This window comes from Varroa jacobsoni, unplaced genomic scaffold (genome assembly GCF_002532875.2).
Source record: "Varroa jacobsoni isolate VJ856 unplaced genomic scaffold, vjacob_1.0 scaffold_57, whole genome shotgun sequence".
NCBI classification, from domain to species: Eukaryota; Metazoa; Arthropoda; class Arachnida; order Mesostigmata; family Varroidae; genus Varroa; species Varroa jacobsoni.
Window position 1 is genome coordinate 27,237 of NW_019212959.1, and position 19,542 is coordinate 46,778.

General features: G+C 40.4%; 1 protein-coding gene across 1 annotated transcript in view; it reads left to right on the plus strand.

The window, feature by feature from the left end:
* The window catches only part of LOC111260999 (lisH domain-containing protein ARMC9), a 23,795-nt gene extending 8,657 nt beyond the window's left edge, over nt 1-15,138 (plus strand). Inside the window, exons 2-13 of the mRNA XM_022834154.2 lie at nt 3,054-3,230; nt 4,130-4,399; nt 4,650-4,674; nt 4,886-5,052; nt 5,315-5,434; nt 7,794-7,931; nt 9,041-9,147; nt 10,450-10,659; nt 12,055-12,302; nt 13,388-13,635; nt 13,755-14,045; nt 14,383-15,138. Of these exons, the coding sequence (XP_022689889.2) occupies nt 4,154-4,399; nt 4,650-4,674; nt 4,886-5,052; nt 5,315-5,434; nt 7,794-7,931; nt 9,041-9,147; nt 10,450-10,659; nt 12,055-12,302; nt 13,388-13,635; nt 13,755-14,045; nt 14,383-14,670 (2,088 nt within the window). The 5' untranslated portion in view covers nt 3,054-3,230; nt 4,130-4,153 and the 3' untranslated portion in view covers nt 14,671-15,138. The remainder of the gene's footprint in view (nt 1-3,053; nt 3,231-4,129; nt 4,400-4,649; nt 4,675-4,885; nt 5,053-5,314; nt 5,435-7,793; nt 7,932-9,040; nt 9,148-10,449; nt 10,660-12,054; nt 12,303-13,387; nt 13,636-13,754; nt 14,046-14,382) is intronic.
* The last annotated feature ends 4,404 nt before the right edge of the window (nt 15,139-19,542 follow it).

The following is a 19,542-nucleotide window of genomic DNA, read 5'->3' on the forward strand; positions in this document are numbered from 1 at the left end:
ATGCAAGAGTAAGCTGGAGAAATGACAAAGTATTAATAATAACGAGTAGGAACTGATTTCGAAAATCAATGGAAGAGATATTATGTGTTAGGTAAACTTTCATATCTGATGCTTGTGTTGGGCCGAACCATCGATAACTTATAACAGTGAACTTGTTCCACTATATATTAAGATCAATTTTTTTTTACTGAAGAGTCCCAAGAAGAGCTATCTCCAGGTAGGTTTTGAGAGCGTCTTCCTTGACAATCAAGCGGTAAATGTTATAATTCTTTTGTCCTTATACAATACGTCTGGACGGGGTATAGGGCGCATATGCATATATTTGTAACGCAGAGCAGTTCTAAACATATTGAAAACGCAAATTGACAAAGCACTACCCCTTAGGTGGGGGGGCCGAGCACAGCTCCGACGTCCTTCCTAGTGAACAGCAAAAGGCTAAACTGCGAGTCGAAAATGATGAATTGAATTCTTTTATTACAGTTACGTCTTCGCTGTACATCTAAATGCGAGAGATGCTAATTACCTATTGAATGCTCAATTTTTCCGCACCTTACTCGTTACCAATTACATACGAATTATAAAAATTCGTCAACATTTAGACGGTAAATGGCCGGCCCATATTAGAACAAGATATGCTTCAAATAGAAGCGTTTCGAGTGAAACATAAAACTTTAGTCGTATAGATGACATGGTCATAGCAACGAACAGTAAGTGATATTTAAACTAAAAAAACTAGACGATGATACCAGCCAACCGGAGTGAATATTGATTGAGAACGATTTGATATAATACGGGGGTAAATAAAATGCCACTTTTACGGCGATCTACATTTTACTATTAAGTGAAGTCTATCTGAGCAGTAACACGAAAGGGACATGATTGTCCTCCAACGCCAGATGCAACGTATTTCGTAACTTTCATTTTAGGTTGTAACATTTTTGCTTGGGTTTCCTCGCCGGACGACCCACCTTTGTCGGATTAGAAGCACCTTTCAAGCATCTTGAATCTAAAATTCTGAAGGCAGATGTGATGATACTGTGCGTATGTGCAGTCCCTACGTTCTTCACTGGTAAATTAAGCGATTTGGGCTGTACATCGGATGCTGTTTTAGAATCTGTCTAAAAATAAGATACCTTGAAGGGATCAGTACGAATCTAGGAAGTTAAGATCACTCACGTTACGTTAAAAGACAGAATATATACATATATATATATATATATATATATATATATATATTTTTTTTTTTTTGTTTTTGTTATTATTATGATTGTTAAAAATAACAAAATGGTTATATGGGTACGAGCCTTAAAAAATTCGTACTGCTCGCTACGAAAATATGTTATTTAAATCCAACGTTAACAATTACTATGTAAAGAGGGATGCAAGTACATTTACAATGGAGAAGGAAAAGGATACAGCAAATGAGTCGAAATCTTCCTGTCAACTTTCACGATTCTAAACGACTAAACTAAAAGTTTCCAACTTCAAAGTTGAGCATTCGAATACAAGGAGGTAAAAATTAAGGTGTCTCGGAAAACGCTAACCTGCACGCGACATCTCTTTTGACAAAATAACATGGCAATGTAAATCATTATTAAGTATATCAATTTATGTTCACGATGCCTTACAGAGGTAATGTCGCCCGACTGTCCACTGACCGAACCCGGCGCACTTGACTAGACTGTACTGTACACCCACCAGGACTTCCGTTTGCATTCGATTGATCCAATAGTACAGCGGCATCTCTTTTAAAATACGGTAGAACCCCCTGATCGAGTCAACTGGAAAGCCAACGATTTCTACTTTCGCCTAGTAGATCACAAGGATTTTTACATGATAATTATCTTCTATATATTTTTATATCAGAAATATCACTTCCGGAATGATTAAGACGCTAGGTTTCCCGGGATCAGCGAAACACTGCGTCCGTCACAGTGTTTCTCTCACCTTAGCCATTTGGCTCATGGAAATTCCCAGTGGCACTTAACTAATAATAGAAGTTACGAACCTCGCTCGTGGTGGCATGGCGATTCAGCGGTTCAGTGTCATCCATGTCTAGCTTGACATAGCTTGAAAGACTAGTAAAGCCTTACGTTCACTCCCGCCAAATGGCTTTCCCAAGTCGTGAGGCGTTCATTTTGGCCAGGAACTTCAAGTTCTCAATGAACAATAGTTTTCCAACGAAAAGGCGAACTAGCCGACTTTAGGGCGAACGGTTGAGTCCGGGAACAGAGTTAAGATGGACGGCTTAGGTCTAGTTGCTCCAAGAGTAGCTTCGTGCAAGGTTGGTCTTCAGGTATGACATTTATGCCGTAAACAGCCAAATTAAAAATGTGCACAGTTAGAGCTGATAGTCCTATAATGTAAGAAAACGTACGACAAACTGGATCGATAACTCACCATCATCCAAAAAAACATGCCAACAGGACACTCATTCAGGAACCGTATTGATATGTACTTTTTTTTTAATTGCCTAAGCCATGTTTTCAGCAGAGGCGGCTTGTACGACTCGAGCCACACGCAGGGCTACAGCAGTAAAGTCTTTCAGATGTTAGGTGTATAGAAACTTGCCTATCAACGTATTAGCAACCATTACGTCGAATACACTTAGCGATATGCGATTTTTAGCTGGTTCTACGCTACAGCACGTAAATGTTCACGCACACTCATATATGTATATGGTACATACAAAAAAAGGTACACGGAGCTGGTTCCCTATTTTCTTCATCGTATGAGCTTTAATCTGTTACTAATCAACAAGTATTATTCTATTTAATTGGTTAAAGGAAAGGCACTGTTCATTGTAATGGCAGCCGTTACAGTCGACTTGAAACTCGTCGCTCCTGGCTTAACAACTGTGCGTGTCTCGACGACATTTTGTTAGATAATAAAAACAGATTTTTTTTCCTAATCCGGTAAAGCCTGCTCCTCTTATAGCCAGATTGCAGCTAACGTAAATAGATCTATCTTGGTGATGAAAGTCTGAAAATTATATTGACCTACTTATATAAGCAGTTGTATTTTGACCAAGTCAACGTTTTGCGGTCCTTCAGGATGATCTTTTACTGCACTTCGCAGCTGGGGACGAAAGTCGGTTCTTCCTGACGTGGAGTAGCCATCTAAACCCTGCTATCCTTAGCTCATCAAAGGATCTCCTCGCCGAAGCCACCGATCTCGAACTAGAGCTCAGGGTTCACTTCGCAGTACATCCCCAGCGTTGTGATTCAACTGTGAGTGATTTCTAACTCTCTTATGCAAACGCATTAATAGCAAGATTATGCGAGGTGCCGTAAAAGTCGTACAAAAAAATTTCGAAAACACCTACGTAATTTTTTTCATGCCATCAAATGTCTTGTACCTATCTGAATCTGAAAATAAAAAGTGCCAAGTGAGGTTCTACTCGAAATATAGACAAGTACCGAGAACACTAAACGTCAGAGGGCATGCAGAGGTATTATTAAATACGCTCTTATCGTAGATGGAAGCCGTCCATATTAATTACGTACCTGTAGGGAGTTTTGTGAGTGATGAAATATTACCTGACTACCTGTCGCAATTGTTAGACATGATTAATATAACGCTTTTCGAAAAAACAACGAGTTGCATTTGTATTTGGCAAGTGGCTTCTGTGAAATTTCAGTTTAGACGAATAAATTAATCATATAGAACATTGATTTTCGTTTTAAATCTTCCACGGTGACCCCCCGTAGAATGAAGCAGGATGGCAAACGTTGAAAGTATTATATAATCGGATCACAGAAGCGGCCCCATCTCAATTTGTCCTTGATAGTACTAATGCGTTTTTCCAGTTTCGGAGTTTGCTAGAGTTTACGCTTTCTACAAGGTAGCATCTTTGGCACCTGGCCGTACAGTTGTTTATTGTCTTTTTTATGCATGTCATAAAGAAATAGTCCTTAATCTGAACATAACGCTCGTTAATTTACTATGAAAAATGCAATACAAGTAGACATCGATGTTAAAAAATTAGAAAAGAAATCAAGCTAAGCTTTACGAGCAGAATCATGAGGAATAAATGACGCATCGCGTGAAATTATCAGCTTTTCAATTTCGGGATTCATTTCCATTGGCCAAATATCATTGCTGGTTGTCGGAACACCGCGTACTCAAGGATAAACTGAGGTGCGAGGAAGCCATGCTACGTTTCCGTACCTTTCTCGAGTCCAGAGGCAGTGCCATGAGCGAATCCTCGCCGCATTTGCACTATTACGCACTGCCTTACGTCAGTAAACTGCGCGAACACCAGACGTTCGGAAGGATCTTCAACGAGGAATGGCTAGAGACACTACGAAAACGATTGGAAAGCTTCATCGATGATGCGTTTCATCTGGTCGAGTTGAATACGGCTAAAACGAAGCCCTCAAGACTATCGTACCTCTACGTGAGTTACTGACTTGATGCAGTTTCCTTACTTGGCACATTTGTCGTTTGTAACATGTTCTACCAAGAACTGGTGACCATATGACATAATCGGTTAACTAGATCAAAACTAGTAGATCAGGACCACAGGATGTTACTGTGCTAAACTAGCAGCTTTGATCGGTCTAGAAGCTAACACCATGATTCATCTACTCCTCGCTTTGTATTTATGTAGAAGTACTTCGAAAAGTAACCTTATTATTACCTTTCAGCACTGTGCGGACATCGAATTGAACGGTAACTATCAAGTTATGGGACCAGTCACGTGTAACAGTCAGGCCTATGACAATAAGCAAATGATCATAATAGTAAAGGAAACCTTACTGCCGTTTCTACTATTCCTTAATTCGGTGTTAGCAATCAATGTCGTCTAGTGGCTCTTTTGTCCTAAAGATCCTGTGGTTTAGAGATGTATAGCTGTCAATGTACTGTATATGCGCATGAACAGATATTCGCGCGGAGATGTCAATTTTGGAGCGTCGACTCGCCGAGGCGCTGGCACAAAACTCTCTGACGACCCGACAGCTTCTCCGGCTCGAAGAGGAACATCAGCGTCTTATGAGCGTCACTGGCGAATTGATTAGCGCGCTCGAAAGCGCCATTCAAGGACGCACGGTTGGTGTCTTAAGAACTTTTGATTAATAATTATAATAACAGATCATAAAACCAAGCCTGACATAAATGTGGCTAATGTCCAGCGAGAAGTACGATACGTAATTAAGCGACAGCATCGACTGAGGCTACACAGGCACAGCTCCAAAAATTACCTCCATAAAGCTAAACAGAGACAAGGAAAAGGTGAGCGTTGGGTGTGCTCTTTGAAGCACTATACGAAATCGAGCTGTCCAGAGCCGCAATAACTTTGTTGTTTACCCAGGTGGACATGGCTAATATCCTCGATTACTGCGGGAGGGAGGTGCCCACACTTCTCACTCAAATCAGCAACAGGACTGGGGTTGGCAACAAATTCGGTCTCGATTTTCCCGATGAAATAAAGGTGCGTAACCTAATACATTTGTAACGGTTTGATACGATCTGCATAACCTCAAGACCACAGGCCTTTCTCTCTTTGCACTTAACAGATCTAGTTACAGGTCCCAAAAAAAGGTCAGGCAAATACTTGTCTGAGACTATTCTGTTGCGTACCCATTTTGAGTGTCATGCTATTACTTACGTGAGCCGGCTTCGGAGGAGTATCGACACTACACTTCAAAGCAGAGCAACTCTAACCATCGTTTGTGAACGTTCACGGACACTAAGGACCCTTTGGGACTCTGGGAGCACGTGGGAATATTTATTATTTCAACTTAATTCAGCCAACATACATTTAGCCCTTTTAGAAAAAATGTTTGTAGGATTTAGGGCTGAGGGCAGCGGTCTGTGCTATACGGAACAGGATCAAAGTCGTGGCTTACGATGAACTTTTCCCCTACCATCTGGTCCACTGCAACTCTTTGTGATTTTTGAACCACGGCAGATAGAAGTCTGCATGAATTTAACGGAAATCGTCATTATTAGCCGCTCTCATTTAAAAACTGAAGTACGAATTGAATTAACGACTTCATTCTTCGAACGGCATCTTTTGATCCAGCGGCGGATTTGAACGGCGGGATAAATAAGGCGTCGGATTTATAATCATGCGATTCCAACATTTTGGCCCTTATCGAATAGGTATTCTATTTGGCAGTAACAATAAATGGCAGCGATTAATGGCTATAAATTTCAAAATGTCTTATATCCATGCGCTTCTACTATCCGAAACCATTACTAGTTTGCGGAAGCGTATGAAAAACTTTCTCAAATCACTTCATAGCATTGTATTATGCTGGCAACCGGCAACATACCAGCACAGGAGTCCTGTTAAGATCCACGTTAAAAATAAGAAAAATTACCGACATGTAATGTTTTTGGTCTCTTGACGGTTAGTTCTTGAGGCTCCTTTAGCGTTTACACGATGGAATCTACCGCCTGATACTTTTTCCTATGCTCGTGGTCGGATGCGCGGCTCCTTTGATTGCGATCAAATACGTGTTATGTTTGTTGTGTAAATAAGATTCCTCAAGAACGGCGTTCTTGATTGTAAAGAGAAAAAAATGCCTCGATCAAGAAAATCTTTAGTAGCCACTTCTCTTGATAAAATCGTTCCCGGGTCGGAGTTAGAGGAGACCGCGTTTTTTCCCCTTGACGGCCAACTGGTCGCCGGCTCCGAGGTACGTCCATGGCTACGCCTGCTAGTTAAAAGGTAACATAGCCTCCTCCTGATGTACTTTTGATATAGCTCAAGTCCGCCACATTGGGTAGTGCCCTCTCTTTAAGAGCCAGTACAGTTCCGCTTTCGAATGCTCTTGGACCGTTAGCTTACATGTGAAGATAGTCTCCACCTGGCACAATTCTGTTATCAATTTGAACGCGTTCTTCGAGGCCGCGTAATGGAAACGCTCGTGAAAGATTCGCTGAACGAATGCTGTGACGGAGGCAGAGTGCACCTGATCAGCTGTATCGGACGAGCAACTAACACGGCTTCAGCAGCGATCTTTGTGAATGTTTATTATTTTTTTCTGAAGCAATACTAGTATTTACGAGGCATTATGACTTCAGCTTAAGCTATTCCTGTCTATAGAAGACCGATCAAATGTGTTATGTGTGCTACCAGCCGTGTGTACACGATGTCTCTAGTGTCTGTTCCATGGTACAGGATGTAGCAGACGTTGGAACGATATGGAAATAACCAGTTTGTTTATTGTAAAGTTTTCGAAAGTCTATTGTTGTTAGAGGAATGGCTATTAGACTGTGTTTTTTTTCGGTGTCTCACCTAATTCGGTGGTGAACGTAAATGACCAACGTATGTCTATTGGGAAAAACGTAATTCAGAACACACATTTTACCTTCGAATGATTGTTAAGGGTGCTTTCATGCTCACTTAGTAGTAAAAAAGCTGTGGTCTCCCGAAGCGAGTCTTTGGCACTAACTGACTGTAACAGGCAACCCTGGTTACCATATGAGATGTGTGAGGAACAGACGAATTAATTATTTCTCTGCATGAGTCGCAAGAAGCTTGTCCTTACCTCTGCTTGAATTTAATTTGTGCTGAGCTGTCTCTGAAAGAAACAACGAAATAAACCTACGGCTGGAAAGAGGGCATAAAGTGAAGTCATGTCTACGTTACAATTTCTAACGTCCGAGTTTTACAACAACACGCAAAACCGTATCTTATGCTGACAAAGAACGACTCGCGTGTATAGGGTCTCGCATCATAGAATAAACCGATTGAGAATTCTATACGCTTTCTAATTGTTATGCATGTATCGATCAAGGTAAACAATCAGTTCCTTAAAAAAAAATCCAAAATTTCGCAGGCGATAGATATAACGGAAACCGAAGATAAACCACCCCTGCGACTGGTTGCCTACGAGCTAAACTATCAGCTTATAAAGAATGAATTACTTCGAGGAGATATGGATACGAAATGCCGTCTCATCCAAGCTTTAAGATGGGTGAGTAAACTTAGCGTGGGTATCTCCGCTTGGATTTGACTGTGCAACTTTAAATGCAATGAAAACAATTTTAGACGCCAATTAGATAGTAACACTTTCAAAATATAAAATAATAAAATACATTTTCATTTATTACTTACAGCTTTACCAAATCTTATAGTAGATATCCAGTAGTTGGGTGCAAAATCCTCACTAGTCACCACTTACAACAAACCTTATAATGATATCATTACGAATACTCGACCCATGATGCCCTGCTGAACCGGACACTTTTTTAGATAATTCTTCTATTTAATATTATATTTTCTCTTTTCTTAGCACTGCCAATGAGATCTACATCGATTTTGAAGACTTTTTACAATGTATAGTAGAAGAAAAATGCCACTAAGGTCGTGACTCCGTGTCATTCTTGTTTCTACAAAGCGTAGCAGGTCTTTGCCTGCTTATAAAGCCTATTGTTAGGCCATAGGCCAGCGGTAAGGCAATTTGCTTATGTTCCAAATATGGCCCTGAATCGTGCCGTAATATTTGAATTAACAGCCCCCCTTTACTAACCAGTATTAGAGTAAACAACCGTTAAAGTCAAAAAGTGGCCTAGAGTTATGCGCTTTGACGGCACGTAAACAAAAAGCCCTAATTCTGTCAAGTCCCAGTATTTGCGACAGGCCCTACAGCTTGGTAATGAGGAACACTCAAAAAGTGTAGAATATATTTGTGACCTATTATAGCTTGACTCTCTGGACATCCAACTCGTATATGTGGCCCGTCAGAGTTCATTCTATATCGTTGACATTTCAATACGAAAGATGGCACCATCGGCATGGTGATATCGTTGGCACGCCCGTTTCATTTTTATCACTTGCAAGCCGTGCGTGCATATTTAGGCTCATATTCAGCGCTTGGTCAGCAGACGTTGAGTCCCCAGCGATCCAGCTATATAGCGAGTCGAGTGGATTTTATGTATTGCAAAAGTTAGGAACTACCCGCTGAAACCTTGGCCAATATAGATGCGGACAGTACGTCGCAGTCCTTTGAATGAATTACCACTTATCCATAATATTATTGCTTCGTTGCTCTTATAATTGTTGTTATCATTGTTATTTTGACAGCAACTGACAAAATGTAGAAGCCCGGAAAGGCGTCATTCAACCCTGATGGCGTTCATTTCGCACGACCTGCTCGGGTGTTTCAAACGCCAGTCGGAGTATGCAACGAGGTCTGTATAGAAGTATCAGTTCATAAGTGACTAGAACTGGGGTTCAATAACGTGAACAGTATAGAAATAAGTTTGTTTATTAGACAAAGTTACATAGTTTTGAAATCGCGGTTGACGAGGGTGCTAACAAATCAACTCTGCCGATCGATCGATCCGATTTTTTTCTATGTCCATCAGACGACTGGCTGCCAGCACTTTCTATCGACACTTTGACTCAAACCTAGATCACCACTTGTCCTTACGGTTTTACACACGTTATGCCACCACGCTATTACGCATAACATTAGCGTTACACATTTGCTATATATTTACCTCGACACACTCATAACTGGCTCTATATCAAACTATTTTAATAAAACTATTGATCTCAAATTGAAAAAAAACGAAAAAAATCGACACGATCGACTTAAATCAGATACGGTTTGACGCTGACAGACAGAGAGAGAGAGAGTTCGGTACTTATATAAGTTATAAGTTCGACCCACAAAAAAATTAATCGATAGGATGCTAGCCTGCATTAACAAGCTGTACGTTGTCGAGGGCTGACGGTCTCTTTTTAAACTATCAATCTTTTTTCAAGTCTAACTACAAATCTACAAGCGTATGTCGATGAACACAAGCAATACCCTTCAATTCAAATATATACGTATATTGGAAGCTCTCCGCTTCCTTCACTTTGAAGTTGATGGCTTCCATCGAGCCACATATTACTTTTATATAGAGGACGGGATAAAAACACTTCGTAGTTTAAGCACTTTACGTTCGTATCTAATTTTTATTATTTTCTTTAATAAAAAAAAATTATACTCACGCAATGCTGTACAGAGGCGAATCTGAGTTTGAGAATTTTCAGTCATGGCAGCATTTGCACGAGAGCTATATATGACAATGACAATAGGCCGTCTGAGATGTCCATGAAACCAGGCATCCACGGACAAGGTGAACGTATGTACTGTAAAGTACGCGTGGCAGCATATAAAGGTACCTAGCCCGAGTCTAAGATGTCTGTTCATGAAGAACATCTAGAAAAGAGCATAGCATTTTCCTTGGAGAATTCAGTGAAACAGCGACATCCACAACAACAACAATTTGTACATTTGACCGACGCGTGCTTCCAAGCGGGCACAGCTTTTTGCTATGGAAAAAGCGCGAGACGTAGCTGCGGACAGTATATATGCTTGCGATATATATATATATATATATATATATCTGTACATCGCAAGTACACTAAATGCAGTCAATTTTTGTTGCTTCATACATCAGTATGTATTTTAATGTATCTAATGTACTTTGAACGGACAGATTACTGCATCTGCTGCGATCACCTTCGAGCAAGCTTCAGCAGGGTCTCTGCCGACTTCTAAATGCGTTTGCCTCATTCAGAAAGGGTCGCGCCTACCTAGCACGAAACACTCAGCTAGTCGTTGTCATGGCAGACGCTCTTGTCCACGAACAACTGGACAACACAGCTCGTGATATGATTATCGCTTCGTTACAGAAGCTTAGTCTCAGGTCAGTGGTTGGGAACTTAGTCAGCATGATTATGATCCATATCGAAGCAGCCTTTAGACGTATAAGCGAAACAAGTCAGAATTTTTTTTCTTTTTTATTCTTAAGCGTTTCTGGCAGTTGTAGTTACGGCGCCCAATAGTACACACGTTGGTATCGGTGCTTAGCTTCAGCGGATATCGGTTTCTCAACCAACCGAGGGTCTAGACCCAAAATAAGTTCAAAATTAGTTAAGCTAACGTTCGTCAGGGAACTCGACCTTCAAACAATTATTTCAAAAAGCAATTATAAATATCTTATTAAGGGACGAATGTTTTTTTATTCAATTTCGATCCCTTGCCCTGAGACACCTTTACTGGGACACCTGAAACCTGACAACTGGTAATTATAGCAGCTGCTGAAAAAGGGACAGTTTAGATGCCCTAATTAAATAAGTTCTTTTTCGACAGCCCAGACAGCTACCACCGACCCCTTAACGAAAGCGACCCAACCAGGGATCATGGTTTGCTTTTAAGGTCTCCAATAAATCCACGCATAAGAATAGTGCGTGGAGGGGAATCCCTGTAAAATCTTCAGAAATAGCGACTATGACCTTTATGGCGGGATTAAGCACGTTCAACGAATTAGGGCATTTTGGCCCCTAATGTTCTGTCGTTAGAGACTTCATTACAGCAGTAGTAATTGAAGCACGAGATCTACATACTCAAAATAAAAACCGATTTAAAACAAGCTTAGAACGATCCCAATATTGCGAAATATTTGACAAAGATGAACCTTTAGAGGTCGAGGCCTTATATTGGCTGGCTGTTCTAGACAGAGATAAACTCTTTGCTGTACATGCGGAATGGGGAAAAGTAGGCCCACAGTGAAAAAAGACTGAGGTGTGCAAGTAGAAAGGTAACAGTTATAAAAAATAATGTGACAATTCCCAAATAAAATAAGCAACATCCGCATTAACTGAAAACCCATTTTTTGTTATAGTAAACAATATACATTATTGAATAGCCAGAAAATACGCTCTATGTCTACAAACTAGGACAAAACAGAACGGCTTTAATGGGCATCCCATATTTAATTCTGTGATTAAATGTATCGCGTGATGACGTCATTAGTTTTAGGCAAATTATTTAGGTCGCATATGAAACGTTACTTAAAACTCCGCTGGAATCAATTTTGAGTCATTACTTCGACAAACACAGTGCTAAGGCCGCCATAATATCCCAAACGTTATTTAAAGGAATACAATACGGTTACTATAAAGGTACTGCGACATGAGGAATACACCAAATAGAACATTGGATTCGGTTTGTTTTTATCAATAGTCCGGTCTCTCAAGCTATGCGTTGAAACACCAGCGAAGCGTGTTTATTTATGGACTGCTGTTTCGGCATTCTGCAGGCGACCGCTGGTAATAATCATGGTTGACAGTGGTACAATGGGATGGCTGCTGCGAACGTTGCCTGAAGGTCAAAGTTGCGATGTAAACTCAGAGGTGCGGGGCAAGGGTTTAGGACCCTACGGCTTCGAGTATGCCGCTGCCCTTTTCATGAATCTTTGTCTTAGCCCACACGGACGTCAGGAATGTGCCAAGCAGCCAGACGTCACACTCGACGTTATTATGGATTTATACGACCGTAATTTACCAGGTATGAATATCTACTTATATATATATATATATATATATATATATATATATATATACACCTCAGCGGACTGTTTGTTGTAGCGGCATGCATTTATTCGCTATTCTTGGTACCAGTAGAACACCAGTTTTCTTTGGAATAAAACAGTAAGTTCATCGAGGCAAAAAATAGCGTATCGTTTTCAGAATTTTATCTAAGACAGGTTGTTTTTATGTCCACACGGCACGAATCCTTACCGAAATTGTGACTGTCTGTTACGGCCGAAATCACCCATGATGTTGGCAGTCTTCACACTTATTTCTGTAGGATCTGAAGAAAATTTCCATGGAAAAAACGGGAAGGTTGTCAATAGCAAGGGCCCAAAAATATATCAAAATGATTCGAAAAGCCATTTTTGATGCACTTAGATACCTTATATGGAATTTTACGGCCAACCATTTTGAAGGGCGGAATACTAATTGTCGATTGATTGAGTCGTTCAGGGAAGCTTCAACGGTTAGTTTTTTTGAGATTTTCTGTGCTGTTTTACACTTCTGGACCCTTTGATCGCTTGTTTTTTGAGGGTTTTAACATAGTATCAGCTCAAAATTTAATTTCGCTGAAATTTCCCGTACGTAGCATATTTGAAGGACATTTTTTCAAGTTTACAATTACAAATGTCGCTTGGCACATTCAGTCCTGTTCAGACTGAAGAAATAATATTTTGAAAATGACTGTTGTGGTTCCAATCGTGATTTTAAAACGTAATAGCAATAAACGACGGCTATATTGTACGTGATCACTACAGGTTCGTCCGTAACTCATGCAAAAAGGACATGTTGAAATATGTTGTTGTTTAAATGCACTCGTTATATATTGCAGACTCTCTACAAAATTCTCTAGAAAAAAAACGACCAAAACAACAGTTGGGCGACTGATCAGTGTAAAAACAAGTTTACTTCTTAGTAATAAGACGTTGAAATTCATTTCCGCAGCGCTAGGGGCAACGCTGAAGTTAGAACTAGGAGGCTGTAACTCCGGCCCAAAACGAAATTGTTTGAATCATCAACAGAATAACGATCTCATGTCTGTCTCGTCATTTATTGTAGAGATACTTATGTACTTAAACGGAGCTCTCTACAGCCTCATCAGCAATTCAACGCTTCTGCAAGAAGCAAAAGCGCGGATATTCAGCGAGAAGCTCCGAAAAATACAACAGGGATCATCTGATGAAATTTCCCATCAGATCGGGTGCATCCTCGAAAAGCTGGAAAACGCCGACTCAGCGGAGGATACGAAAGAAAAGGACAGCGGAGATGAGAAGAATATGTTGGAAGAAGATGAAACAGCCGTACAGGTAATCTTGATTTATTAAGGTATAGTGTAAGACGGTCACCTTGCCAACTTTGTGTGTAGGATCATATGAATTATAAGAAATAAAGCTGACTTCTAGTTTGTTTCTATATGATACTTCAGGACGACGAAGTCGAGACGGAAATCGATCAGGGCGAGCCGTCATCAAGAGGAGATGCGCACAGCGGAGAAACCCTTCTGTGGAAATTGTATACTTTACCAGGCGCGAAACTCAACGTAGCTCATATTCCCGATGGGCAGCGACGTTCAATCAGTACAGGCTCACGAAGTAGAGGTCGGCGACAAGCTCAAGCCGCTAACCCGATGCCTCATGATGGAGGCGATGAAAGAAAATCACGTTTGTCCGGCAGAGAATCTTCGTCACCTCCTGAGTTTCCGGCAATCTTGAAATTCGTGAGAAAAGCTAATCCTTTATGAGGCCTTTTTAGATACCTATAGATCGAAGAACAAGTAATTTTAATGTCCTTCAAATGTGTGAAGATTTCCTCAACTGGAATACGGAAAGCTACGTAGCCGATATTGAGAATGCCTGACATTTCGTTGTCTTCATTAAATTTTTCAAGGATTTGATAATTTAATACCAATTCCAAAAGTTTGTACATTGGTATCCGCGTTACTACTAGTAACCTAGGATTAGGCTATTAGTATTAACCGGAAAAATAAGTTGCTACTTCGGGGCCCAAAACGGTCTAATGCACATGTCTATTTTTATACTTTTGCAATGCTTCAGATGGCGCACTCTACTGGTGATCGCAGTCCCCTCAACGTTGCTCCATCGGCATCAACGGTCAACGTGCTGCACGTGGCGCCTGCCGCTAGAAGCATCCCAACTACTGCTACTGTAGCAGATAACATAACGTGCCCAACTCTAGGCGGTTCTCCAAGCGAAACTGGGCCTGAGCACGTGTGTCTTCCGGAGATTCTTAATAGTCCTCAGGCATTGGAAAGTCTTCAGCCGGAGGCAGTGTTTGCTGCACGACCGAAAGTACCTCGAACGCCTGAAAACAGCCGAAGATAATCCACTGTTTTTCTTCTTCCATTGATATGACAATTTATAACCGTGGTCGGCCTAAGACTGACTTTAAAGCGGCTGACGGAAGCAGAACGAATAGCCCCCGCATGGCGTATAGAAAATTTAAATTATACAAAATATCTTCATCAAACTTCATCAAATGATGCGCTGACCTCATATTATGAGATGTTTTTTTTTTTTTTTTTCTATCAGATACGTTATCAGTGAAAGAGGGATGTAATTTTATTGTCTGAATCTTGCAAGATCCAGCAGTTTGTCCTGTCTTCACAATCGTAATTGCTTGATTTTATTTCGAGCACCAGAAGCCCGTGTGTTGTCTTATTAAGTGAGTTATTCCATTTCCGAACGTGTGATTATATTTTACCTAGAAATAAATATAGTTCTGTTGTTGTCCATTTGATCCGACATCGAGGCATTTTATCTATAGCAAACCCCTGATTAACTTTACCAGGTTTTTCTATTATTATTATTAATATCGAAAAATCTCAGAGTGGCTCCGCCACTTTCCCGCTATCCGTCGCTTTCAGGTTCGTGTTCAGATTAATCGACACGGCTAGTTAAAGCTTTGTTAGATGCAGTTCTAGCTTTATGTAATAAGAAAATACGGATGGACAGTTTTGCGTCCCTACGCGGGTATGCGGGTAACAGGGTAACCCTTATTAGGGTATTATTAATGTACTGTGCTTGTTAGACACCTCTGGTGATTACTGATAGTCTAACTAATAAACAAAGTCGTATTGGTAATTACGATTGAATTGTATACGATACCCATCACTAGCATTGAACACTGGAAACACATCGTCGAATACTGATATCACAATGGAGGTTGTGTTGGGCTTTAATTTCTTGGTGGTTGCGACAATGAATTCTTTTTTCCAGTTGCTTTCACGGTTGCTTCTTTTTTGGCAGACCTCTGCAATGAAGGGGCCAAACAAGATCTGTATTCATCATTCTATTGCTAGAATTTGTACTGGAAAAGTCACGCTCAGATGTCCTGTTTCTCCAGTTAGTACGTAAATATAATACTGCTGCACCATCGTAAGGACCGACCATGTAAACGGCAGGGTTATCGTGATGAGCCACGCCCACCTATTTGCGTGGGTGTTTGGACAATAGGACCGGTTGGGTATACTTATAGACAAAGACTGAATTAACAATTTTTTCATATTTATTATGTGAGTAGTGTTTGCTTTGTACATCACGTAGACCTTACCAACAACGTATATACTTTCATTCATCTTGACGAACTTCGTTGACGATAGCTATTAATTGAAAATGATGTTATATCTGTACTTTGTTATCACAAGTTTAGCTATCTGTCGTGCAGATCTATCGTAGCGCGCTATAATAGCCCGTAATGCACAAAAATGGCTACCAGGTCTTGATTTTTGCCTCCCTGTTGTTTAAGGAGTGGACGGAAAACAGAAGTTTCATTCAGTCCCGTCTATTCGTGCAACGGAGGTGCTTACTCAAGCCAAACTGTCTTAACGGTTTCATTTTCCCACGACTTCTACCGCAGCCGCTCTTTAAACCAGCAGAGGGACGGCAGAGACTATGTGAAAGGACATGGATTTGCTTCCCGCAGCAATACCGGCCTACTGACCACACGTTAACGCAGCTCGTTCAGAATACTCAAAGGACGGTCGACTGCTCTTGCACCGGTCTCTTTCTAAACTCGGCATGCATGGACCGGGTGTCACGAATCGTGAGTTGCGTAGTAATAGTATTTTTAAGACGTCCTTGTTTTTGCGCCAACTACATACAAATCTTGGGCTATTCGAGCACACCAGTGGACGCGGCAGTACCAGCCGTTTTGTGTGGACTGGGAAACGGACCACCTCTTGTCCTTAACGCTGCTTTGTAGTTTGGCCCTTGTCGTATCGCAAACTTAGCTCCAAACAAACAGAGACCCGTAAATGAGCAGGATAGAATTACATTTCCTGGCTCGCAAAAGTGGGAGGAAAAATAAAACGTGATAGCAAAGGAAATCCTAAACTAGGGTAATTGCAATTTTCTCCTCGCACGAGAATTATGGGAAAAACTACAAGTGACACAAGGATCGATAAGTACTGATCTAGTGGTTTAGACACAACTAAGACAAATGCACCCCGCTAAATCATCCTAAGGAGGAGTAAGGACAGATCTAATTTTTTTTTGCAAAGAAGAACATAGGTTTGTTGATAGTAGATTTGGTCAACGGCTAAACCGAGCATCAACTATAGGTGTTCGTTCAAAATATATTTCTCTTAATGTCTTTCTTAATTGGAATTGAGGCAGAAGTCTCCGTTGGAAAATGCTTCATTTCGTTCATCCGCGCCTCGAGTTCTGCTAGCGATGCATAAATATCAGACAATTTGTGTACATAAAAACTATTAGGATTTCGCTTAATTGTCTTTGTTTTAGAACGGAAAACCTTTCAAGTATCTAATAAACACACTGTCTACTCAAATGCCATAGGCAAGCATTTCATGATTAAGCACAGCAGGTCTTGAAGATAGATAAAATATGACAGTTCTTAATGGCGTTTCTGTAACAACATAGATAAGCGACTTTACGTAAAACAATAAGCAAGTACGTATTGATAGGCGCCAGTCCTGGGTCTTGTTAGGCGCAACGCTGCTGGAATAGGTAGTAATTTAGCTACCGTATGGTAGTAACGTCATAGGATATCAGGGTTCTATGAACGAGCAAGGTAAATAGTGCTATTTACATATAGTCGATATATTGTATCCAGTACTATAACTAGCCTGAAGATGTTCGTATGTTACTAAATAATGAACGATAGAAGCCGAAGAACAAAATGTGTCGTTCAGGTGATCAAAAGTGACCCCTTTTCATTTTCGGGAAGTGGTAAAACGGAGGGTTATGATCCAGTTATTAATAGTTCATCACATCAGCGTTATTACAAGGGTCTAATAAAAGTTATTTATGACATCGTAAATGTCTTATACGGGTCTTCGTATCTGTCTCTAAGCAAGGAAACGAAGGTCATCTTCGTAATGGTTGTTGTTCTCGCATTTTTCGGAGGAGCATCGGAAAGAGCAATGTCCAAGATCATATTAATAAGATCTGGTGAGTGTTACAGCATACTTTATGGCTCAGCCTAATAATACATGCATGCTTAGCTGAACTAGAGCTTAACGATATGTGACAGCGTGCAGAATGACGCGACCTGCCATCGTGACAGTTCGGGGTATCAAACAAACAGGGGTTAATTTGTAGGCGTTTCAGGCACGGATCACTTCGCAAATAGCGTGACTTGACCTAATTAAAAAAAATGCTGACTGCTGCTTTCGGCCTCGACCTGAAACGACTGTAGACCCGCACCAAATGCCACTGATAAGCATATCTTGTACGATGGGCAGTTGTCCTAGAGTTCTTCTTGAAAATTACTTCTTTCTCATGCTACGATTCTTTAACATTAATGATTGCGTAATAGCAACGTAACATTTCTGTGTCTCTACGTAATAGACAATTAGTATAACTGTGACACGTGTCTCGTATTAACATAAGATATTAGACGCAATATGATCTAAAAAACAGTCCTAAAAAATTGAAACTATAGTCGAATTTATCTAGAGGGTATGGTATAATTATAGAACGATAGAAAAGTAAGCTAGCTTACTTGCGTTTTATTAAATAATTGTCGAAATCAGGCATTTGAACATTGCGGGCCCTTCATTTGGTATCTTGAAAAAATTTGGTACTCTTGATTAACTGTGTACTATAGCACGGTACCGCTTAGTACTGCGTACATATTTACAGCTGAATATTATATCGATTTATTAATATTATAATCCTTAAGCTACCCGATTCATGAGTTTGAGCTAATATATTCTTAAGATACTCGGTGGTCGTTAAAACTTGAACATTATTTTTTAACGCAATCGAAAATCCGCACCCACTGGAGATTTAAAAAAAATTGTTTTTGAAAGCTGTTATCAGTGCCAACTTTACAGAGTTCCAGCGGATTATTTTCATTTACTGAGTAAAACAGCGAGCGAACAAACTCGGCCTGACGCATTCAGGCCAAGTGTAAAAAACGATCAGCCTAAAATGTCAACGCTAAGCATCCTTGTTAAAATGCAAATGCCGGTCTGTGGACTTACGCACTTGCTCATTGTTAGAAACAAGGGCCCGTAGATTTAGCAGCCTAATCCGGTCAGATCTGGCATTATCGGATTTTTACATATAATACCGCTGAGCACCACTTGTAAACCTGCAATAAAAGTTTTCTGCGTGAATATCTTCACTGCTTCATTTATTGCAAAATTGGACGTACATCTTACATAGCATCTTCATACGCCACTCGGAAAAGCCAAATTAACGCTTTCACAATACATTTAGTCGTAGTATTAGAAAGGTATTTAAATGTATCACCGTGTAGAAATAGGTTATTTATTTGGTCGTTCGGTATCAAACGTTGCCTAAAGAACTTATCGTAAGGATAATTCGTTTATTATTTTCTTCTGTGCAAGTCTGAAGTACGAGAGACTATAAAGATAACTTACACTTAGTAGTTTTCCGAAATTTCTCCTTAAAAAGATGAATATTGAAAAAAGATAGTAATCTATGGAAGCCGAGTTTGGCAAGTGTGATCGTCGACAGAGTGTCTCTAAGCGTAGCTCCCGCATTTATCTACCTATAGCATCGTCGTGTAATTAGCTACTTAATGTTCTTCATAGCAGTAAATTTCAGCCATACTAGACCCAGTGGCACTCGAAGCCGTAGTGGATGGAACCTGCATTAAATCATCAGATAGATACTGTAAACCTTCGTCTGCTTTGGGTTGATGCCTAACCGGTTTAAGTGTATCAATTTACTGATGTGGCTGTTTGAAATTGCGGCAGATGTCTT